General features: G+C 41.1%; 1 protein-coding gene across 1 annotated transcript in view; it reads left to right on the forward strand.

Moving 5' to 3' along the window:
- LOC119807298 (S1 RNA-binding domain-containing protein 1-like) overlaps window positions 1-25,437 on the forward strand; it is a 60,452-nt gene extending 35,015 nt beyond the window's left edge. Inside the window, exons 8-14 of the mRNA XM_042054546.1 lie at window positions 1,441-1,607; window positions 3,760-3,877; window positions 4,882-5,016; window positions 11,081-11,182; window positions 13,860-13,996; window positions 17,677-17,780; window positions 25,382-25,437. Coding sequence (XP_041910480.1) covers window positions 1,441-1,607; window positions 3,760-3,877; window positions 4,882-5,016; window positions 11,081-11,083 — 423 coding nt within the window. The 3' untranslated portion in view covers window positions 11,084-11,182; window positions 13,860-13,996; window positions 17,677-17,780; window positions 25,382-25,437. The remainder of the gene's footprint in view (window positions 1-1,440; window positions 1,608-3,759; window positions 3,878-4,881; window positions 5,017-11,080; window positions 11,183-13,859; window positions 13,997-17,676; window positions 17,781-25,381) is intronic.

Below are 25,437 nucleotides of genomic sequence, written 5' to 3' on the forward strand. Positions count from 1 at the left end.
TCAGGGCTTACCCTAAAGTTTCTGATTCAGTGTATTTTAGGTGGGACCTAATACTTTTTATTTTCAGCAAGGATGTAGATGATGCCTGTGCTTTTCCCTTGAGAACTAGAGACTGTGCTGCTGTAGTTCCCAGAAGCCCTGGACTCTCAGAGTGTAGCGGCACAGGTTGACTCAGCAGCTGAGCTGGAACAAGGAGAGGTCAGATGTTGGCAGGCTCCTTTCCCAGTTAGCTTTTTTGGAAAGAAGATTGAATTTTCTTTTATTTTTTTGTGAAGCTGAGAATTGTACCAGGGTCTCATGTATATTGGGCAAGCACTTAGCACTGAAGTTTTTCTGTATATAGCAGGTCTTTCTTGTCAGTCTTTCTTTGAACATGGAGACTTATCAATTATGAAATCTTGGCCTTAGCTTAGGCTCGTTCCCAACTAGCTGTTATGACTTAAATTAGCCCATCTTTATCAATCTGTGTTTTGCCATGTGGCTCTTTATCTCTCCCCACGTTCTCTGTGACTATCCCCTCTGTGTCTGGCTGGCCAAGTTCTCTTGCCTAGATTCATCCTCTGAATTCCTCTCTCTGGAAGTCCTGTCTAGCCTTTCCTGTCTAGCTATTGATCATTTTTAACTTTGGAAGCTACTGATTCCTTTTTAACTGTCCAACAGTAGAGTTTGTATTCTAGGTGCTTTGGAACATCAGTAATGGTTTTGACCAGTCAAATGACATGATCTAGTATACATTTTAAAGGAGTATTCACCATGCTTCTTATGGAGATAGGAATAGATGGGACTAGAGTGTCTGCAGGGAGAACAATTAAGGCTGTCTCACTGATGTGGGCTAGAATGAGACTGTGCTGTGGGATGGGAGAAAATGAAGATAATAAAGAAATATTTTGTAACTTTTGTTTACTGTTCTTACAATGAATCAGACTTAAGATTTGGTGGATGACTCTCTAGTTTGAATTACTATTTGAATAGACAGCACATGAGGAAAAGTGGAGGGTGAGTAGGTTTGAGAGGAGAATGACTTTACAAATGCAGGGTTGAGATGCCCATTAGGTTTCTGGGATATTGTCTTAAATAATTGGCCATGGTGGCAATGTGGAGAAGACATATGCCTGGAGATATGAATTAATGTCTTCATCAGAGATATGATATTCATCCCTTAGAATGACTGCGAGATTTAGGATCAGTATTCAAGATGACTAGGAAGTGAGGTATCTGTAAGGTCTCTGGGGTTCAGCCATTTACTGTGTCTGTAGTTTTGTGAACAATTCTATCATATGTTTTGGACTGATTTTATTCATCTGATGATGATGATGATTTTGGATAGGATCTTACGTGGCTCAGGCTGGCCTTAAACTTCTGGTAGTCCTCCTGTCTCAGCCTTCAAAGTTTTGGGATTATAGGCCATAGGATTTTGAATCACTTTTTCTTTCTTTGCAGGTTTTATCTGAGAGAACTAATATTGAACTTTGGGTTTGTGCCAATATCATACGCCTCTTTAATGATGACAATACTATTCCCTTCATTATACGCTACCGAAAAGAGCTCGTTAATAACCTCGATGCTGATTCCTTGAGAGAAGTTCGCCAGACCCTAGACGAGCTACGGTAAGAAACCCGAGGGAGTGGTGGGTCTTACGTGGGAGACTGAGGCTCTGAGCACACGAGGGCAGACAAGGGGAAGTTAGTCACTGTTTTCGCAGTCCCCGTGCTTTGTTTTTATTAATGGTTGTCATCTAATTGCAGACCGCTTTTGCCAGAGTAGTCACGTTTGTTTTCTTAGTTAGGCCATGGAGTTGGACATGAATTTATGGGACACGTTGAAATGACTGACTATCGTGGCAGAATCTTAGCACTCCACAGACCCCAAATGGAGAGTTCTTGCCAGTATAGATGGTCTTTAATCTATAATAGAGTGACTTAATTTTGCATCTTCATGATACTCAAAACCATAAGCATTCAATAGAAACTCTACTTTGAATATTACCTCTTTTTTTTAAATCCTGGGCTGGCTGACAAGATGCTATAGTGACTCTCATGATGCTGCTCCCAGTCAGCCATGTGATCATGAAGGAAAATGATACTCTATGGTGCTGCCAATGTTTTTTTAGGAAGAGATATTGTCTTGGTTTCTTCTTCTACTGCTGTGATAAATACCCTAACAAAAGCAACTTAAGGGGAGAGAAGGCTTATTTTGCTCATAGTTCCAGGTTACAGTCCACTGTGTAGGGAAATCAAGGCAGCAGGAATTTGAAGTCAAGAGCCTAGGTTAATTGGTACTCAACTCCTTCATGCTACCAATACCACTGCTAGGCAGATTTTGTAAATAAGAACAGGTAATGAGCCAGGCGATGGTGGTGCATGCCTTTAATCCCAGCACTCGGGAGGTAGAAGCAGGTGGATCTCTGTAAGTTCGAGGCCAGCCTGGAACAGAGTGAGTTCCAGGACAGGCTCCAAAGCTATGCAGAGAAACCTTGTCTCAAAAAACAAAAACAAACAAACAAAAAGAACAGGTAATGAAATAAGATGACATATATGTACGACATATACAGCAGGATTACACATTTACAATTAAAAAAAATTGATTGAAAATTAGAGGACCTGCTGGGCCTGCCATTCCTCTTGCCCCATTTGTGGATTGATTCATCTGTCTTGATTTCCAAAATCTGCTCTTCTGCATGGGTCCCAGTTCTTTGTCAGTGGAAAATAGTATTTAGGAACCAGTTATGTGTGCTAAGTGTGCCCATCCTGAGCAATATTGCTCCAGTACCAGTGAGCACATGTAATAGTCAAATAGTCAGATGTCCAGGCGGCAGCCTTAGGATTTCAGTGCTTAGGAGGAATGTAAAAGGTGAGCTGGAATATCTTGTTTTAGAGAATAAAGAAGTACTCAGAGAGTAAGAGGAACAAGTCAAAGCATATAGCAGTTCGCTTGAAAGGGTTACTTCTGGCCAAGCCAAGGATAATTTGAACAGTAAATATGTCACGATGGTGAATTATAACCACTAAATAAAAAGTAAGCCAGAAGTCTATAGTGATAAGAATAAATCAGTGAATACATCAGAGGTTTGGTGAGGAATAAGATGGTCTCAAAATATTCATCCCTACACAAAGTGCATATCGGCTACAAAGGAAAAAGGATGCTTATATCAGAAACCACGAGTGTCCTCTTCCTAGGTTACATTCCGTTAGTAGAAGGCTACACTGAGATCTTTTGTCTCTCAATGAGATGTAGTATAAAGTCCCACTTGGATGATATTCCTGCCAGGAGGCCTCAGGTTGACTGTAAGGTAACATCACAGGAGCCCTTGAAGGCTTGAAGACACTACAAAGTAACTGGTAGGGAACATTTCAAAGTATGAGATTTTTAGAATCCAGGAGAGCCTGGAACATTGCTTCAACTCGAAGAGACTACATCTGACAGCTTCCCTTGTTCTGGTGAGACTCCACAGAGGCCTTCTTCATCAGCACTGCTGCTGAAACCTTAAAAGGCCTCAGGTCTGCGAGGAGGAGCATAGCGATAGGTCAGGACTAACTTCCTGATACTAACACTTTTATTGTGACTTATATATTATTCTCTCTTGGAGCTGCAGGCTAAAGTTTTTGGGGGTGAAGTTCTTGTCTGTCAAGTGAGTCAGAGATAAAGCAGCTTTGTTTTACTTTTTTTACTTCCCCTGCACCTTGCCTGAAATGTGAGACAGCCCTGAGAAGAGAGGTCGGACATGTAGGTCGTATATATTATTTAAGTTTTTAATTTCAGGGCGGTTGCAAAGAAGGTTCATAGTACAATCCAGAAAATTAAGAAGGAGGGGAAGATGTCTGAGTGCTTGCTAAAAGCCTTGTTGAACTGTAAAACATTTGAAGAACTAGAACACGTGGTAAGGAACTTTATCTTTTAATGTAATGCATAAATATGTATGATTTGGGGATCTTTTTACCACTGAGGAAGACCATGCCATAAAAAGCTAACGCCATTGGCCACTGTTACTTAATTCATCAGGGTTTTTGTCCTTTAGTCAATACATATTTACTGAGTACTTTTTCATCTGTGCCAGGAACTTGGGTTTACACATGCGGTAGTAAATAGTTCTTGCCCTCACAGAATTCCTAGTCACATAAGGAAGTAGAGCAGGTTGTTAAAGCGTAGAATGCAAAGGAGATGGCACAGCTGGAGATCAAGGCATGCGTTCTGCAGCCTGTAGTTGGCACAGCTGCCACCATAATTACTTGTTGGTTTCACATCTGTGTGCTCAGTCAACCACGGATGGAAAATATTTGAAGAACATTGTCTGTATTGAACAGGTACATACTTTAAAACATACCCTCCCGTAAATGTCCTCTAACAAATCTGAGTTACCTAGAGGGGACTGGTGTTAACAGGAAGCAGTACAGAGGCTGTGTGGAAGCACCACGCCATTCTCCATAGGGAACTTGCTGTGCACAGAGGCCAGGCCTTCATGGCTTCTGTGGTTGGCTTATATTAGAAGCTATGAGCTGGCAAGAATTCATGAGCATGTCAGGGTTGACCACTGGGCAACTATGAAGAGAATCTGGAGGTGCTGGTGTGCGGATCAGGAGGAAGAAGGCTTGGTGAGTGAGTGAAGGGTAATTCAACTCGACATCCAGATGAGGAGGTTTTTAGGTGAGTAAATCCAAGCAAAGAACTAATTGAGCACATAGAAAATTACAAAGATAAATCTATGATACATAACACTCCCGTATCTTAGCTAGTTAATATGAGTTCATCTCTGAGGGGAGAGGGCAGAGCAGCGAGAAGGATGTCCGTGGTATTCTCAGCATGTCCTCTAGCCCTGTAGCCTCGCTTTAATTTTAGCTTTGAAAACAGACTGCTAGTATGTATTCTCTACTTTTTTCTTTCTAGTCTGCTCCATATAAAACGGGGAGCAAAGGCACCAAAGCCCAGAGAGCAAAACAGCTGGGACTAGAAGGAGCAGCGCGGCTACTGCTGGAAAACCCGGGACCAGCTCAACCTGTTGTCTTATGTCAAGCCTGGTGTTTAAAGGTACTGGCTCCCTATAAGACGTCAGCCCTGCTGATGCTTAGCTTTTAGAATGCACACATTTACATTAAAACACGCCTCACTAATGGCCATGTGGCTGTCTAGTAACAGCAGGTAAAGAGCATGTGATTCTAACAGAAGTCTCCCAGCCTTTTGCTTCCGATGACCTCCCCACTCCAGTCACTTAGCTGTCAGGCCTCTGCCATTTTCTTTCTGCATTTCCAAGAACATTCTCACAGCACACATTTCCCCACTTCTTGCTTGGTCCTTCTTAATGCCGTCTTTGGTCAATAGAAGTTCTTGGTTTTATTATTAATTTATTAATCTTTTAAGATAATTGACATTTTACTTTTAAATGAAACCTCTCCATATCCCAAGATTATAAAGATTCTCATTATCTTTCAAAACTTTTGTTTTATTTCTGATTTTTTTTTGAAAAAAATCCATGTAACTCAGATCTCTTCAGAAAGAATTTTAATACGCCTGGCATGCACAAAGTACAAATTGGATCCTGCTCTTATATTTTTGTTTCTAAGTAATAAGGGGACTTTATCTAAAATTTGCTTCCAAATATATTCTGGCCTTTGGGTGAGAGAGTGTGAGACAGGGCACAAGAAAAAGATCTAAAAGATTATTGCTTTTTGGAGGCTTACTATTCAGTCTTGACTCGAATTTGCAGTTTTCTTGCCTCATCTTCAAAGTGAAATTATAGATTTCTCAAAAAAAAATTGATTCTTTTATGTTTAAGTAATTATATATATCAGGATATATAATGTTTTGAATATATATATATATAAAATTAACTAATTTCTGTAGTCAAACAAAATTGACCTGAAATGAAATTAATATGTGTACTGTCTGACACAGCTTACTTTTTTCTTCTTTGGTGATAAGAGCACCTAAAATTTATTTTCTAGGCAAATGCTTGTATGCTGTATAGTGATGAAATCCTTATGCTGTACGTTAGATTTCCAGGCTTACTTAGCCATACAACTGCATGTTAACTCCAACTCTAGTCCTTATTTCTCCGTCGCAGTTCTAGTTTTTCTTTTACTTTCTGTTGATCCTTTACATTGGGAGACTCACACATCAACAGGGGGCAGTCTGTGATAACAAAATCCATGCCATGTCCATAATTATAGAGAAATATATCAGCCATATTCCAGAAAATGTGAATTTATGATTTTAAAAATTGAGTATATGTGTCCGTAAAATACAAATTATCTGTTCACCGAAACATATACATCTTAATTTGTTTGAGAAAGGATGGTAATGGAAAGAATTATTTGAAGTTAGAGATGGATTAAAATGAATACAATCCAAATGTGTTTAATTTTTAATGCTTATTTGTAGTTGTATTTTCAATGATTTACATTTAGTTTCTAATTTTCGATTTGCTATACGTTGCTGCATTTAGTTACACATTTACTCTCTGGGAAGGGTGCTGGGGATGGACCCAGGTCCCTGTGCACGCCTTTTCTCCTGCAGACCCGGGCCTGCCTTTTGCTGATTGCATTTCATATTTTAACTGCAGCTGAGGCTGAGTAGTCCAGCCTTTAGATTCACTGTAGTGGTGGGGGTGGTCTGCCCATCACGGAGAACAGCTGCAGCGAGATTTCTGCCTATTGTTCCTTGTGGCTGATTCTTTTGCCTTCTGTTTTTCTGTCTTCTTTGATACAGTGGTCTCTTTGGTTCCCAGGTATACTGCATTCCTACCAAACAGGCCTTTGTTAACCACCTCTCTTAAAAAATTCTTTTGTTCTTTGACAGGTTCATCTGTCTCCACCCACCTCCCTCCTCTCACTGCCCTGGCAACTCCTCAACATGTGCTCATCCCATCTTCATCCCTCATGTTTCCTCCTTTTGCTTTTGTTGCTCTTTCTTGTTTGTTGTTATATAACTTACTGTGTCTGTTACTGCTCCTGCTGGAATACTGAGTGATCTTCTTGGCTTGACCTTGTGCAGGGAACCATTACAGCAGTGAGTTCAGGAGTACAGTGGCTATGTCATGTCCCAGACTCAGCATTTCACAGCCCTCTTCCCTATCTGCCCCCTTTCCTGTTCTCTGGGATTTGTGGGGTCCATTTGAGGGGACACACTCCACAGTCACTTACTCTCAATGCTGTGATTAGTTAGTAGTCTCTATGAGCTTCAGCCCACTGCAAAGATGCTTCTCTGGCCAGAGTTAAAAGCAGCACTATTCTATAGTGTAAACATGAATCCTGTTCCACATCCCTTTTAATTGTCACATATGATGATATATGATGGTTGATACCAGGTAGTGACACTTCTGATCATGTGACTAGCTCAGGACCACCATTGTCACTGTGGTTCTCTCTCTCTTTTTTAAGATTTTATTTTTACTTTTATGTGTCTGCACACATAAATGCGGGTGCTTGTGGAGACAATAGCGTGTTGGATCCTTTGGAGCTGGGGTAGCAGATGGTTATGAGCCTTTCGGCATGTGTGCCGGGACACAATTCTTGTCCTTTGCAAGAGTTGCAAGTGCTCTTAACCACAAGCCATCTCTCTAGCTCCCCATGTCCTTTTTCTCAGATGAAATTATCCTGTCCACAACCTTTTTAAAAAATTTATTTATTTAATTTTACAAATAGTGACATTTGGTTTGTCACTGTAATTCTTTTTTTTTTTTTTTTATTTCCTTTTGAGAGAGGGTTTCTCTGTAGCTTTGGAGTCTGTCCTGGAACTAGCTCTGTAGACCAGGCTGGCCTCGAACTCACAGAGATTTGTCTGCCTCTGCCTCCGAGTGCTGGGATTGAAGGTGTGCGCCACCACTGCCCGGCTGTCACTGTGGTTCTTACAGACACAGTGAGGTGGGACTTTCTCTTGGCTTTATCTAATCTCAAATACAGAGAATTATGCTTAGTTCCAAATAGCGTTGTACTGTGTTAGCACTTTTCTGTTGCTGTTATAAACACTACGATCAAAACAACTTCTGGGAAAGAGAGTTTTGTTTTAGCTTTCAGTTCCAAAGGGATGAGAGTCTTTTATGGCTAGGCAACTGCAGTAAGCCGAGAGCTCACATCTTCAACCACAGGTATGACGCACTGAGCAACTGAATGTAAGGTGAGGCTGTAGACACTCAAAGCCTGTCCAGCGAGTGCTTCTCCCAGCAAGGCCACTAGCTGGGGACCAAGGGTTCGGATGCCATGGGAACATTCTCTTTCAAACCACCATATGCTGCTTTTACATTTTGTTTAAATGTTTTCTTCTTTCTCACTTCCCCTCACTCTTCATGTTCTACACATATACATGATCACTCAGTTCTATTATCATGTTGTTTTTTTCTAAAGAAATATTTTAATAATTCCCATTATTCTTCAGAGGAATATTTTTGAAAGCCAGATATTTTGGTTTTTTTTTTCTCTTTTCTCTCTCAGTAGTAGACATTTCTTACTTTCTGCAGACTAAGAACTTGATCTGAATGAAAATCTATACAGTACCACAGATGGGCATTGTCCTGGGATCTAAGCATCTCTGTGTTGATGGGCCTGATGGTGCTGGTACTGTGAGAAGGCTTAAGTACAGATGAAAGAAATGCTGGCTTTTCAAAAAAAAATTTTTTTTGTAGTCACAGTTGTTATTCCAAGACGTCTCAGATCCTGTTACTGTATAAATTTTATTATTTGATTTTTCTGGTTCACTGTTTCCTTCTTTGTTCATTTTTCGTCTTGAAATGCTCACCTTGGAGCCTGTAGTCAGCTTAAAAGAATAACCAGGAGCCGGGCCGGTGGTGGTGCACGCCTTTAATCCCAGCACTCTGGAGGCAGAGGCAGGCGGATCTCTGTGAGTTCGAGGCCAGCCCTGGTCCTACAAGAGCTAGTTCCAGGACAGGCTCTAAAAAAAGCTGCAGAGAAACCCTGTCTCGAAAAACCAAAAAAAAAAAAAAAAAAAAAAAAGAATAACCAGGAGTGGGGCTTTTTTCAGACATGTGCACAGTGTTTTTCAGTCTTTCTGGCTGGAGCAGATAGGCACACAATAGGAAACACTGCCCAGATGACTTGTAATTTCTGCCTTCCTGTGAGAGCCACTGCTCCAGAGAGGTAACACGGACTCTTCCTATCAGTGGTTGTACAAAGCTTTTGTCCGTCATCTGCATTGCTCCTGCCATCTAAGAACCTGCACCTTTGACCCAGGGACAGTCCTTAGACTATGTAATTTAATTATAAAGATTCACACCGCGTGTGTGTGGGACTTTGTGGGGGTGCTCTTCCCCGTGCGAGGCCCTTCATCTCGGTCCACTGCCTTCAGTAGTGGTTCACTCTAGACCACTTGTGCCACTGAGCTGTCATCCTGCTGGTGCACTTCTCTGTGTAATGGTGCTCGGATGGTGCTTGGGGCTCCTGTCACAACGAGTAATAAAACCCAGAGACAGGTTCAGCCCGAAAACCAGAAAAGCAGAACAGCCAAGCCATTAGAGAAGTCTTACCTCCAAGGCTGCACGACCACAGACTAAGAGGACTAAGCCAACCGAGCCTCTCCTGTTTAATATTTCTTCTAGTGTTGGGATTAAAGGTGTTGGCTTCCTGGTACCGGGGGTTAAAGTGTGAACCACCTGGATTTGTTTTCTGCCTTGAGCTTGTGTAGCCCAGGGTGGCCTTGAACTCACAGAAATCTGTCTGCCTCTGCCTCTCAAATCTTGGGATTAAAGGTGTGTACCACCACTGCCTGACTTCTAGTTGCCCTCCTAATCTTTAGGCAAGTTTTATTTACTAAACATAAATAAAATATCACTATAGGCTCTAGGTGTTAGTGCAGAGTGAATAGTTTTTCTTAGTTTGAGATCCATCCAGGGAGAATTCATACTGTGTGCTACAGCCATTCTAAATCGTTAGCATACACAGGTTTCCATATTGTTTTTTTTTTCTTTTTTCTTTTTTTGGTTTTTTTCGAGACAGGGTTTCTCTGCAGCTTTTTTAGAGCCTGTCCTGGAACTAGCTCTTGTAGACCAGGCTGGCCTCGAACTCACAGATATCCGCCTGCCTCTGCCTCCCAAGTGCTGGGATTAAAGGCGTGCGCCAACCACCGCCCGGCAGGTTTCCATAATTGTAAAAGTAATTTGTCACTAAATTTTTCCTCATATAGAAATTCTTCTAAAGTGTAAGTAGAATTCTTATTAATTTCAATTCATGTTTCTTTAAAGTAAGTACTACTTCAGCATTACCATAAATTATTATAACACAAACCAAGTAGGTATTTTTGTCTTTACTAAATATGCCAGAATAAGTTGTTTGTCCTGTTTTCTTTGTTTTTTCTACCTTTTACTCATGAAACTGTGATCACAGAAATACATACTTATGACATTCAGTGCTTCTGTAATTCAAGCCTTGTTGTAAATTCACAACAGCAAAATGCAAATGAAACAATGAAGACAAGAGAAATGAAAGAACACAATGCAAAGACTCTCTAGTCTGCGATGACACCCCAGGGGCCGCACTGCGTCCAAACTAGTGCTGTGGATTAGCCAGTGGGAAGTGCTTGCAGCTATTTCATGTGCCTGTAGACGTTCCCTGTGAAGACGAATGTCTGGGATTGTCTTTATGAAATATGAGAAATTCAGATGGAGCACTTACACCCTGGAAAGGCCTCATGCTAAAATATCAATATTAATAAATTGCTTGAAAGGGCAAATTTTTATAACCCATAAAATTTCGTATCTTGGGTTATGATTGATGCATACATGTATCTTACAACATTTAATCTTTGTAACTAGATGAGGAAAGTATGATTACTCAATATTTAAGGGGAACTGAGGCGGAGAATGCAAATAACCTCTTCCAGGTCCCAGAATTGGTAAGTGGTAGAGCCAAGAGAGCCGACCAGCTTTGTGCTCACAGTGCCACAGTGTTAGGAAGGGCCTGCACATTGCCCCTAGAGCTGTGGTGCTTTGGGTGTGGCAAGTGAGTCACTCCATGGCGTTTTCTTTCCTAAGTTTGTTAGATTAAGATTTTATAGTAACTGGAATTTAATTTAATATGTCTAATTATAGACCTTACAGCTAATCTTACACTTTCCTGCTTCTGGTCTCCTTCTACCCTCCTAAAGGCCTTTCCGAACTCAAGGATATTGAGACAGGAATACAACACATTTTAGCAGACATTATGCTAAAGACAAGGACAACGCTTAACTTCATTCGGGACTTGTAAGTATTTTTTTTTTTTTTTTGGTGGGGAGCTTTCTGTTTTGTGGGATTCACACTATTAAGGCTTCATGGTTAGTGCTAACCCAGTGTTCATTTAAAACTGGTCTTCAGGCTTTTCTTTTTTAAACTAAATTTGCCCAAACAGTAAAACCCTAATATGTAAATAGTTAAAGTTGTTTTTGTTTTTAATTTTTTAATTTAACTGCATTGGATATTTTGCCATGGGTGTCAGGTCCCCTGGAACTGGAGTCACAGACAGTTGTGAGCTGCCATGTGGTAGCTGGGAAATTGAACCCTGGTCGTCTGGAAGAGCAGCTGGTGCTCTTAACTGCTGAGCCATCTGTCCAGCCCGGTTGAAGTTTTAATTGGATTGTGGTAGGGAGGGCCTGGGACTCTGCCTTCCTGTCCTCTTTATCCTCGGATGTTCCAGTTGGAGGCTCCGATGGATACAGTTAGCCAGTGGCCTGACAAGATGTATGTTGGGAGGGGTTTGTGGCTCCTTTGGAGCAGGTGGCATTGCTTTTGTTTTGCGTGCTAGCTTGTTATTCCTTTCTGGATCTCCTGTTCTGTTAGTTCCTCTTGTGTCACTGTGGTGAGAGGCCTGATGTAAACAACTTAATGGAGGAAAGTTTTACTTTGGCTCATGGCTTCAGAGGGCTCAGGCCATCATGGTAAGTGGGTGTGGGGAGCTGAGCAGTTCACATGATGGCAGCCAGGGCTGCTTGCCTTTCTTCCTTTCCCTTTATTCAACCATTCCATCATGGGAATGGTGCTGTCCACATCTATGGTGCGTCTTTCCCAGTCTTACCCTTTGACAGTACCGTCACAGGCATGCCAGTGTCCCTGCGTGTACCTCACTAATCTCTTGGGTGTTTTTTTGTTTTTTTTTTTTTTTTTTTTTTTTTTTTGGTTTTTTCGAGACAGGGTTCTCAGTGGCTTTGGAGCCTGTCCTGGAACTAGCTCTTGTAGACCAGGCTGGTCTCGAACTCACAGAGATCCGCCTGCCTCTGCCTCCCAAGTGCTGGGATTAAAGGCGTGTGCCGCCACCAACCGCCCGGCCTCTCTTGGGTGTTCTAAATCCAGCTAAATTGATAAACCAATCATTATGTCTGTGTTGGGTTGCCTTGACAATGTTTGATGCCAGGTATGGATGAAATACTGATCCAACGTGCATTTTAGCTTTTGGAGAGAACAGCTCGGCTGTGGCATCACAGTCTAGTTTTAGGAGGTTGGAGTGCTTTTGTCAGAGCTTACAGTTTTGATCTCCTGTGAAAGAGCTTTTAAATCAGGTGTAGTGGCACAAGCCTTGAATCCTAACACTGGGGAGGCAGAGGCAGGATACTGAGACAGAGGGGTAGGGCAGTGGAACAGAGACAGACATTGACTTTTTTTTTCTGATTTTTATTGAGCTCTACATTTTTCTCTGCTCCCTCCCTGCCTCTCCCCTTCCTTTCTCCCAAGGTCCCCATGCTCCCAATTTACTCAGGAGATCTTGTATTTTTCTACTTTTCATGTAGATTAAATCCATGTATGTCTCTCTTAGGGTCCTCATTATTGTCTAAGTTCTCTGAGATTGTGATTTGTGAGCTGGTTTTTTTTGCTTTATGTTTAAAAACCACCTATGAGTGAGTACATGTGATAATTGTCTTTCTGTGTCTGGGTTGCCTCACTCAAAATGATGTTTTCTAGCTCCATCCATTTCCTGCAAAATTCCAAGATGTCGTTATTTTGCTCTGCTATGTATACTCCATTGTGTAAATGTATCACATTTCCTTATCCATTCTTTGGTTGAGGGGCATTTAGGTGTTTCCAGCTTCTGGCTAGGACAGACATTGATTAATAAAGCCCCTTTCTTTCCTTCTTCCCCTCCCTTCTCATTCTCTCCTCATCGCCAGCTCCCCTCCCTCTCCCTCCTCTCACTCCACTCCCTCCTCTCCCTCTTTCCTCCTCTCTCTTTATGTATCAGTTTTATAGTGTTTGGTTGTGAGCCTACCCTTTAACAGCTGTCTTGCCCAGTGGTTCTCAAGCTTCCTAATTCTGCACCCTTTAATGCAGTTTCTCATGTTGTGGTGACCCCAACCATAAAGTTTTATTGCTACTTTATAGCTGTTTGCTTGTGCTTACTGCTTGTGAGTTATAATATAAATATCTAATATGCAGCTTCAAAAGGGTTAAGAACCCCTGTTTAAACCCAGTGTTCCCAGTTTTCCATATTGTGTCTGGTACCCTTTTGGCCCTAACGACTAGAGAAGTGTGACTAGATGATTGGTTTTGATTCCTAGCAGTCATTTCAGTATTTTGGTGTTCATAGATATTATCTGAACTCAGGCATTTTTGGATGGTTTGTTTTGATGCATAGATTGATCTTCAGGGTGTATCTAGTCTCATTGTTTATTTGTTTTGAGACAGGATTTCCCTGTATAGCCCTAGCTGCCCTGGAACTTGCTATGTAGACCCAGTCTGGCCTCTAACTCAGAGTTCCCCTGTGTTGAGATTAAAGTGCAAGCTGGCAGAGTCCCTTTTGATGGGATAGTAATGCCAGTTTCTTACTTGGGCATCATTAGCCAAATTTCATTTGGTAATGGCTTAACATTTTTCTTTCCTTCCTTTCATATAAACTTATAAAATGTAAAGCACACATCAATGTTTGATTTTTAATATTTGTATATCTGATCAGGTGCCAACATAGATACATTTGTATCCAGTCATCGCTTTGCAAAAGTATCCTCAAAAAAAGTAAATGAGAAAGATGTTGGTAAGTTTCAACTTTACCAGAACTTTTCCTGCAACATAAAGAACATCCACCATCACCAGGTAAATAAGAACCTGCCTCCCATAGTAGTAATAATGATAATACTTTTATTAAAAATTTAAAGTTTATGCCAACTATTTTATTAGTTTATATAAAACTTGTAAAAATATTATATTTTCTGACTTCACAAATGGAGAACTGAATGTAGTGAGAAGCGGCGGGGCTGCGTCCCGCCACCCGCCGCCCGGCTAGCTTACAACCCCGAAATAATTACACACGGAAACTGTATTCTTTTAAAACACTGCCTGGCCCATAGTTTTCAGCCTCTTATTAGTTTAATTCTCACATCTTCCTTTGATGATGCGGCGAAGATTGGAAATAACCAAAAATAGGTCCTTTTATAATTATTCAATTTTAATACAAAGGGAGGTAAGGGAACTTACAGAACCAAGGGTCCAGCGGAGTGAGCGCGGGGGCAAACGAACGGGGCACCTTCCGGCTCCCCAATCCTATTTAAGGGGCATGGCTACCCCGCTGGAGCAAGCCACGCCCTGACGCAGGGATTGGGCCAGCTGCCCAACAACTGAAGACCCTAGAAGTCAGTGACACGGAAATTCTTACTAGAGCTGGCAGTGTGACAGCACACATCACTTGCATCTGTCTGGTGAGGCTGAAGCACGATTAATAAAAACCCAGAGACAGGAATTAGGGCTCAGCCTGAAGTCAGAAAAGCAAACAGCCAGCCACTGGCCCTCACCTCTCCCTGAGCCTGAAATGACGATCCTGCCTCCAGGGATCTCAGAAGGAGACTGCTTGACTGAGCGCAGTCTCCTCCAGTTTTATATTCCCCTCTACTGCTGGTGATTAAAGGTGCGCACCACTACTGCCTGGTTTCTGTGGCCAAACTAGTGTGGCTACTGGGATTAAAGGTGTGTGTCACCACTGCCTGGTCTGTAAGGCTGATCAGTGCGGCTGTTCTACTCTCTGAACTTCAGGAAAATTTTATTTATTAAAATACAAATGAAGTATCACTACAGAGGTCCATTACACCCTGCTTTCAGTGGGCTTAGTGTGAGCACAGATCGTTCCCAAGACAATTACAGTCCAATGCCTGATTTAGAATACAGTATATATGGTCTCATTTGGTTTCATGAATCATACATAGTCATTATACCTCAGCCTTCTGATTTCATTTTTTAGCTTGTATCTCCCTAAGTATTTATTTATTTATTTATTTATTTATTTATTTATTTTACTAAATGTGGTCATAGGCAGTATACTGTGCAGAATGTAATTTAAATAGCACAGTGGCAGGAGAGGTGTTTCAAGAGAAAATTACAATGTACTGGTTTTTCTGTTTACATATATAGTTACTATAACCAGTGTTCTATATTTCTTTATATGGCTTTGAGCTGTGGGTTAGCGTTTTTCATTCCAGCCTTAGCAACACTAATATTTCATGTGGAGCAGGTCTAATAAAGTTAGACTGCTGTAGATTTTATTTTGTTGGGGAGTTATAATTCATTTTTCTTTTTAACTGTAACTGTTGTAAAATGTCCACAGTATAAAATGTACACTCTTCACCATGTGTATGACATATGGTGACTCACAGTGTTGTGAACCGGCTATCCCAAAATTTGAATGCTGTTTTATATGTGAGAAATCTGATGCCAGTCTAATTCTCTGTGTTCTATGGATGCAAACATGTCTTGTGGTATTTCATTTATTATTTTTGTTGGTTTTATGGTTCTTTAGAGAGGCAAGGGGGTGATTTGAATTGAGAGACTGACCAGTATTCTCCCAGGGTGAAGGTCCTCGTGAATCATTTGAAAATGATTTTCTCCCTGTCTACATTTTACAGCCTGTATAGAGAGGCTAATAAAACATGTTAGAATTCTTTACCCTTTGTGTGATAATTAATTATTTGATTATTACAATGTAATTTTAAATATATGGTTATGCAAACATGAAACTCACCTTTTTTCTCATTGTAACATGATTCATTCATCCCACAAATATTTCTTGAGTATTCATATTGTGGTGGATTTTGAAATATGGTGATGACATGGGCACTGTCCTTGAAAAGTTGAAATAGTTCATTACTTTTTAATTACTTTTAAACTTTTATGTGTATAAATTTTTTGCTTGCATATATGTATATGCACCACGTGGCATGCCTGTTTGCCCACAGAGACCAGAAGAGGACACTGACACTGGATTCCCCGGAACTGGAGTTTACAGATGGTTGTAAAGCTCTATGTGGGTGCTGGGAAGCAAACTCTGGTCCTCTGTAAGAGCTGCAAGTGCTTTTAACCACTGAGCCATCTCTCCAGCCCCATTACTTTTTATCTAAAGTTGCTTATTTTACTTTTTTGTGCCCTGGATTTGTTATAGGTGATGAAACACATAATTTATAAAGTTTAGGTGTAATGGACATGGATTTATTTATTTTTAGATTACAAATATAGGATAGTAAAACAATGACTTGCAATATTACCCACAGTGATGGCTGAGGGCGTAGTTCTGGTAAAGTGGTTGCCTAGAGTGTGGGAGGCCCTGTCTTCTTCCATTCCATATTACACACACACACACACACACACACACACACACACACACACACACACAGACTATATATCTAAAAATGTATCAGTGATCATATGAACTTACTAAAATTCATTTTGCAAGAATGACTTTGGTATCATATTTTGTGTGTGTGTTTCAGTGTGTGTGTATGTATTTAAACTATTTTGTTTCATACATGTCATATCTAGTATTTATTTATGATTGATACAGTCTTCTGGAGATGATAGTACTCAAGCCTGAGAAAGCAGAGTCCTTTTAGAATGCTAGTTTGAAAAGTACTCTGTGTTTTAAGGACTTTTTAGGTTCTTGTGTGCCCGAGGGTTGCTGCTGGGTCATAACTAGTTTCTAGTATCTGAGGTAGTGAACCCTACTTTTTATCATCTTCCATGTGACTATGCCAGCATATAATCCCCCAGAAGACAGATGGACGATGTGCTGACAGGCCGTGGGAAAGCAGCACTGCCATAGCTGTTGTCCCTTCATCATCCCATCTGCATCTTCCTTCTGCGGATTCATCCTTAGCTCATGGCTTTACACCTCGTCCTTTGTACTCTTTCAGGACACCTTGCATTCTTACTCTTTTCTCTTGCTTCTCTCAGTGTTGACCTACTTCCTTTGCTGTAATTCTGCCTTATATCATTACATACTTGTAGCTGCAGTTTCTGCCTCTGACTCTGATTTCTATGTTGAAGAAGATGCATTCAGCTCCTAGTTTATTGAGTGCTTTCATCAGAAAGGGCTGCTAGATTTTATCGGATGTTTCTGAATCTATTGAGATAATCATGAGGTCTTTGTAATCAATTGGCATAATTCAGAACATCAGTTATAAAAATAACTAAAAAGGTAGTATGTCTGCATGTGTTTGTTCATGTGCCCATGTGCATACCTTTATGTGGGCTTGGGGGATCTTAACTTAGGTTCTCGTGCTTGTGTAGCACACACCGACCCATTTCCCAGCTCTCATTATGATTTTCTTTGTAAGAGAGAAGAATTAGTTTAAGAATGTATAAATTTTTTTTTAATACATTCCTTTGTAAATAAAAAATAAAAATGATATGTTCTTGGCTAGATAAATGCTTAATTTGTTTTTATAAATATAGACTGGTTAAGTTTATCATTGTTTCATTGATTATCAGTCTTTGTCATATGTTTGTGTCAGATTCTGGCCATTAACCGTGGAGAGAATTTGAAGATACTGACAGTGAAGGTCAACATTTCTGATGGGGTGAAAAACGAGTTCTGTAGGTGGTGCCTACAAAACAGGTATATTTAAGGCTTACCCATAAAATTTGCTTTCTAAAATATCGTTCTGATATTATTGTATATTGATATGAAAAGATGTATATTATTAAAAAAGCAAGTGACAACAATGTATATTTCCATTTGCATTAAAAAATAAGTATGGGACAGAGAAATTGCTGTCTGAGTTTGGGCCTAGTAGGAGATTCCCAGCTCCTAGAAGCTGTCCTCTGTGTGTGTCTAGTGAAGTTACTGAATGAAAAGAAAGTATGTTTGAGACATAATCTGTGACAAGAGTAAGAGATGATTAATGATGATTGTATTTGAGGAGAGGGCTAAGTGAGCATTGATGAAACATATATGTGATTTTGGTTTTGTAATTATTATGGAGTTGAAAACTTTCTAATGCTTACTGAACACAAAAGTCAAGAAGCAGCAAGAAGAAAAATATTTGCAAGAAAAGAAAAAAGAACGCCCCAAGAAAATTGATAGTGAATGGTGCTGTAGCAGCTTGGGGAGGCCTTACTGGGCTGCTACATCTGAAAGCATGGACCACAGCACCAGCAGCAGCACTCCCTCAAGGAGAGCCTAGTAGGCTCTTGGGAAGGCATTTAGGGAGACCTTGTTAGCGTGGGATAACAGATCTCACAGCCACTGAAGACCCTCCACTGACAAGATGCGGAGGAAGAAGCAGCAATACTGATGGTTCTGACACAGTGTAGCCCTCAGGTAATACGTGAGTTTTTAACCAAAAAAAAAAAAAAAAGAGAGGAAAAATAAAACCTTTGATGTAGAAAAAACTTATAGAATGAGAGTATAAAGCAAATATGTTCGTGTAGCTTTGCTGTATTTCAATCTTTTATTAAAGAAAGGAAAAAAATTAATTTGGTGCAGCCCAAGTGCATGGTATTTAGAGTCGTGAGTAATGTCCGCAACCTGTCCCATCACTCGGTGCTCACTGACTCACCCACAGACACTTAGAGACCTGCCGGCTCTATGTGAGGAAGTGCCTGCATAAGCACACTATATGGTACATCTCTATACCATACTTCTACTCTGCTTATTCTGTGTTTGAGTGTGTTTAGATTTATAAATCCCATTTTGTTGTACTTAATGCAATGTACAACTTAGTGACAAACTGTACAGATTCACAGTCTGCGAGCCATAGCCTATTCATAGAGGCCCATATAGGCGCACTCCGTGATGTTTGCACAGTGACATCATCATTTAATATAGTCTTCAGAACCCATCTTTATTATTAAATGATATATGAAGTACCTTGCTATGCCATTTGAATATTTTATAGAACATGCTTTTCCTCGTGAAAAAAAAACATTAACAAAAATGTCACCTGTACATTCATGCCTGATATGTTATCTGCTAAAAATTGAAACACTAGTAGTTTATATCATATTACTGTATAATTGAACAGATTATATGTGATTTATCTAAAATACTTTGCACATTAAAGCTATTGAAATAATGCTTAAACTTGCCAGATGTGTTAAAAAAAGGCCTTAAGCAACTTTTAAAATTAAACTTATCTTTTGTTAATAGAACCTTTGAAGATACCAGCTATATTTGTATAGTTTCTTGACTTTTAGTTCAAGTTTTGCTTCATGAGTTTGAGTCTCACAACAACCTATTTGATTGCTACAACAGATTTTATAGCTACCATTTGGTTGAGAAAGCCAAGACATAAAGTGACTCAGATGCTGCTGTTGTAGATGTTGTATATACTGATTAGTAGTGACTCAGATGCTGCTGTTGTAGATGTTGTATACACTGATTAGTAGTGACTCAGATGCTGCTGTTGTGGATGTTGTATATACTGATTAGTAGTGACTCAGATGCTGCTGTTGTAGATGTTGTATATACTGATTAGTAGCCGTCTTGGGAGAGCTTGCCAGGAAATCTACTTGAAAAGCTAGATCAGATGTTCTTTAGGAATTAACACTCTCCTCCAACATTGTTCTTATATTAGTTCGATGGAAGTCAGTTTGCTTAAAACCACTTCCACCAAGGATCAGCTAATAATGCTTTGAAGGCAGCTGTCAAGTTAAATAGGAGTCTGTGTTAGTAGAGAAGTTGCTTAGGCAGTTATGCTGCATCTATACAGTAGCTTTCTGTGCATCTACTTTGAAAAATTGAGTTGGAGCTAAAGTTGAGATAGAAATTTATAAGGTTAAAAAGACAGTTTGTTAGCATTCAGGAGGACGAGGTCAAACCCATGAGTTTGTGGCTAGCCTGGGCTATATAGTGAGATCTCGTCTTAAAAAGAAAAGCTAAACCAAACCAAATACTACCACCAGCTGAAACCCAAAACAATGCAAAGATGATTTATAATAGGATCTCACTGGTTATGAGTAATCTGTTTATACGCTAGAATAAAATTTCTGAGACATTAATGAAGGGTTTAATCCTTAGCTCTGGTGTGAGATTTTTAATGTTCTGTTTTATGCTTTTCTGTATAGTTATTTTTGTTTTTCAAATAATATATTTTATTTATCTGCTGATAATTTCATATATTTATACAGTGTATCTTGATCATATTCTCCCATTATTGTCTTTCTTCAGCTCCCTCTAGTGTCCCCTACTCCATCTTTCTTGCAATTTCATGGCCTCCTTTGTTGTTATTAATAATCCTCTGAGCCAAACTCATGCTTCGCATATGAACATGAGTGTGGCATCATGCATTGGCATATTGACAGCCTAGCAGTGACATCCTCAGAGGAGAGTGCGTGCCTCTCCCTTACAACCATCCTCCTTCATAGCTCCTCCAGGGTTGGGGCCACTCCCTATTTTGTGCTTGAATTTGATGTGTGCAGCACCTGTCACAGCTCTCCTTATCTCCTAGCTTTTACTCGTCTCTCTGCTCTCTTTTCTGTGATGTTGTCTGAGCCCTGAATCGGGGAAGTCAGTATAGTTGGTCATCTACAGCTGAGCAGTCACAGTTGCTTCGCTTGGCACGTTGACCCATTCTGAGTTTCTGTGTTAAACACTCCCCTCTGCAAAAAGAAGCGTCTCTGACCAAAGTTGGAAGCAATTATACAATGAGAATAAATATAGAGTTAGAAGGCAGTTTGGCATTATGACCATTTACTGTAACATTAGGTTCTTCTCTAGCGCCTATGATCTCCTTAATCATAGATTTGTGATTCAGACATGCAAGATTTATGTTGTGTTTTCATTTTCCTTCAGTGCTGGCATTTTTAAAAATTTTCTTGTTGATTTCTTCAGTGATTGAGTTATTCAGTAGTGTATTGTTTAGTCTTCAGGAGTTTGTTTACTTTCTGTAGTTTCTATTGCTGTTGATAGGTAGTTTTATTTGATTGCGGTCAGGTAGAATACAGTGGTTCCCCCATCCCCCACCCCATTTTCCTGTGCTTAATGAGAATTGTTTTTGTTCTTTTTAACATGGCCAGTTTTGGAGATCACATTACTGCAGTAGAGAATTTCTTAAAAAGAACCAGGAGCAGAGGCAGATGATGACAGCTAGACTCGGTGCTTGTAGTGGGAAACTGTAGATGGATTTGAGCAATCTGCAGGAGACAGAATTTACAAGGTATCTAATTAAATGATTGATGGATTGGCTGGGCAGAATTGATGCATTTTTATGCCTTGAACAAGCTGATGATGGCACTCTTCACCATCGTACGATAATAAATAAGTTCAGTGCTGTATGGTTATGGGAAGAGTGGGCTAGCTGTACTTTTGTTGCTAAGTTAATTGCAATAGCAAGGGTTGAATGCATCCTAAGAATGATGTGTAGGTCTGGGCCCCAGAGCAGAAGAGTTCCTCATTTGGATGTGTTGCTTGGAAGAGCATAAATATGAAGAGGACTCTGAACTTGTCAGATGATGCGAGAGTTTCTGTGCTTGCTCTTTAAACAAAAGCGAGTGTGAGGAAAGGGTCTCGGAAGGTCCCTGCTCACGACCTGGATTGTACAGCAGCAGTTCCTTTTTGAGCTTGCACAGTTGTGTGTCTGACTTGTCAAGTAGATGTCTAGTGTCTGACCCGTGCCGCTGTTTTTCCTGTATAAACAGGTTTAAGGGAAACTATTCCCTGTAGCCAGTTGTGTAATGTAGAGAGATCCATGAAAGCTGGCTGGAGAGAGCCCGTCGTTGTCTTCCCTAGGCGAAGGGAGGAAAGCATATTTGTCTAATGGCTGAACAAAGAATTTTCTTGTCAGACATGCAGTTCAGTGTATGGGCCTTTTCAATTACTTTCAATTACTTTTTCAATTACTTTCAATCTCCTTTCTGGACTTGGCAGGATTTGAAGGTTTGTGATTCTTGTTGTCATTCTGGACTATATTGAATGTGGAATTTGGGTTTAGTGAAGTCTTGCAAAGATTTTTCAGAGGTGTGTGCCTGTTGAGTTATAAGAACAACCCTTAGGTTTTGAAATGGCATCACATAGCCAAACATTTTATTACCTATTTATTTACATATTTATGAGAAATATGGCTGTGGGTTCAGCATACTGTTTCAGGACCTTAGTTTTCTCAGCGCTGGAACTGGATCCCAGGAAGACAGTCAAGGGTAGAATTGTGGAAGGAATAAAAAGGTGTTTGTGCGGTGTATGGAGTACATGTAGCTGTTCTCTGCAGGACTGGGCGTCGGGGTTTGCAGGTGAGCTGAGCGGGTGTCAGCAATGCCATGTGTATTCACTATCAACACTCCACGCCTGTTCACCATGAGAAGAGTGGAGTGCTCTGAGTTGTGCTTGAATCTTGTGGCTTGAAATCTTGAAAGGCAATGTGGCTTTAAGACGATGGATAATAATTATTTCTAGCTTTTTTGGAAATAGTGGTAAAACTTTGGAGCTTACAGAGAACCACTCTTGTAGACATTAGACAATGGATGCATGCAGTAAACAAACAAGTCACTCCATTAGTCTGCTAGTCTAAGCGCTGTTTCCTAGCATTGGTGTCTCACGACAGAACTGTGTTCCCCTAACAAGACACCCTCCGTTGCATTTTAAATAACATGGGGCTTGTATGTCTAATTCTTACCCCCTTCCTTATCACCTCTTGTGTAGCAGGGACTTTGGGGAAGTAACAGAGATTTGGGTGAGAAGAATGTGTCATATATCTTGCCTAAAATCATATTTGTTTAAGTTGGAAGACAAAACTGTATGTTGCTGACCTAACATCCTTTGGAAGGGATTCAGTTATTTACTGTTGTGTGCTCGCTGAAGTTTCATTCCAGCCTAACTTATGGAGAGATTACCTTAAGGTACATTAGCTTTATTAAAAACTATTCATATTTTTGCTAGTGGCTTCTGCGGGAAAGGGCGTTGAAGGGCAAATGCAGAAATACTGGATGTGAATGGAAACATGGAGCCTGTGGGGCTGGGTTTGTGTCTGATAGATCCTCTTTGCCATTCTGCTCTTTCCCCAGTGTCTAGTTGGCTTTATTCACTGTGCATAAATGCTGGGCAGGCAGTGGGGCCTGGGCAGGAGGTCACCAGTGTGCATCCATGCAGCTGGGCAGGTCAGCCAGTGTGCATCCATGCTGCTGGGCAGGTCAGCCAGTGTGTATCCATGCTGCTGGGCATGTCAGCCAGTGTGCGTACATGCTGCTGGGCAGGTCAGCCAGTGTGCGTACATGCTGCTGGGCAGGTCAGCCAGTGTGCGTACATGCTGCTGGGCAGGTCAGCCAGTGTGCGTACATGCTGCTGGGCAGGTCAGCCAGTGTGCGTACATGCTGCTGGGCAGGAGGTCAGCCACTGTGCATACATGCTGGGCAGGCAGTGGGGCCTAGGCAGGAGGTCAGCCAGTGTGCATACATGCTGCTGGGCAGGAGGTCACCAGTGTGCATACATGCTGCTGGGCAGGTCAGCCACTGTGCATCCATGCTGCTGGGCAGGAGTCAGCCAGTATGCATCTGTGCTGCTGGGCAGGAGTCAGCCAGTGTGCATACATGCTGCTGGGCAGGTCAGCCAGTGTGCATCCATGCTGCTAGGCAGTCAGTGGGGCCTGGGCAGGAGGTCAGGTTGTCAACAACACCCAGATGAGGTTCCAAAATGGTGCCATGAAGTCGGAGATGCTCTTCCTTCTTTGTAGAATTGGACTATCTTTGATTTTAGGAATTTTGAGCTAAAATAATGAAGATTTTATTTATTTTTGAATATATTTCAGCAGGATTCATTTCAGGTTTTTTTTTTTCCTTTTTATCATGTGTGCTTGTTTTAAGTTGTGTCAGGCTTTTGGACAGTACTCCCCACTATCCCTCTCATCTGACAATTGTAGGGGGGAGAAGAGAGCGAGAACCTTACTGTCAGTGACACAAACATCTTTACCAGTGTATTGTATAAGAAGTGCAAGAGGAGAGTGTTTAGAGGCGAGGGTAAGAGCTCAGCAGTGGGAGAGAGCAGGGTTCACTTAGGATAGACACTTGGGTTTTAGAGGAAGAACCTAACTTTGAGTTGCATTGACTTTTGTTAAGTTTGAGGCATGTAAGGTTTTAAGTCAAAGTTTGCTACCAAGAAAACGAGAGTGCCAAGAAATAAGCTTCATCCAGGTTCTCTCTACAGCCTCCTTTCATTCTCACAGAAAGATAAGGCTGTGGGCAAAGCTGCTTCAACCAAACACTAGAGACTGGGTGACATCAGCAACAAAAGTTACTTTCTTTAGAGTTCTAGAGGCGGGGAGTAGAAAATCAAGGAGCCAACAGTTCAGGCCTACATGGCTGTTTTCTGCAACTTTCTTATGTCACAGTGACTAGGGAAGCAGCTCAGGCTCTACCATCTGATGCTGATGCTTTCTGTAGCCCCGTCCATCTTTATTTAATCCTGATGTTTTCTGTAGCCCCTCCATAGGTGCCTCACACCAGGGGCTGGGGCTTCCGTATGCGGATTAGGGAAGGATGAAACTCAGTCTCGAGTACCATCAGGATGTTTTAGTGGCTGTCAGATGTCTCAGGACGTTAACCTTCACTGGTAATATCTGGAGAGGACAGTCACAGCAAACGTGAAGGCAGAATAGTTTGTATAGTGGATTCTAGGTCCTGTGGTGTTACACAGTATAGACAGAGACTGCTTGTACATTTCCTAGCCTCTCAGACCGAATAATAACACAGAAACTATAGTAATTTCAACACTTTTGCAATAGCTTATGCATATTTCTAGCTAACTCTTACATCTTAAATTAAACCCATTTTATTAATCTGTGAATCATGAGACTGTGGCCTACTGGAAGGTTACTGGCTGGCAGCTGACATCTTTCCTCCTTCGGCAGCTACATGAAATCTTGTGACTCTGACTACTCTCTCTATCTCTGTTTGGGTTTCCTACCTGGCTCTTTTCTGCCCTGCCATAGGCCCAAAGTAGCTTCTTTAATTAACCAATGGTATTCACAGCATACAGATGGGAACCCCACATCAACACGGGATCCTGTCTGAAACAAACCAAAACAAAACCCCTTCCAACAAAAAAAGCAATCTCCCCCTCAGAAACACTCCCCTCCACATGTCATGTGATACCTTTCAGACACCACAGCCTTAGGACAGCCTCTCCCGATTATCACTCTGTGGCTTCCTGCTCCCCAGCTCCCCGTCTTCCAGGTGCCCTTCATGGTCTCCTTGTCACTTCAGTTTGTCATGAGCTTTTCCTTCTTGTAGATGGAGGCCACGTGGCTTGCACGGCCAGAGTTATGTCAGATCTACGTAATTCCCTG

Source organism: Arvicola amphibius, chromosome 2 (assembly GCF_903992535.2).
Source record: "Arvicola amphibius chromosome 2, mArvAmp1.2, whole genome shotgun sequence".
Lineage (NCBI taxonomy): Eukaryota > Metazoa > Chordata > Mammalia > Rodentia > Cricetidae > Arvicola > Arvicola amphibius.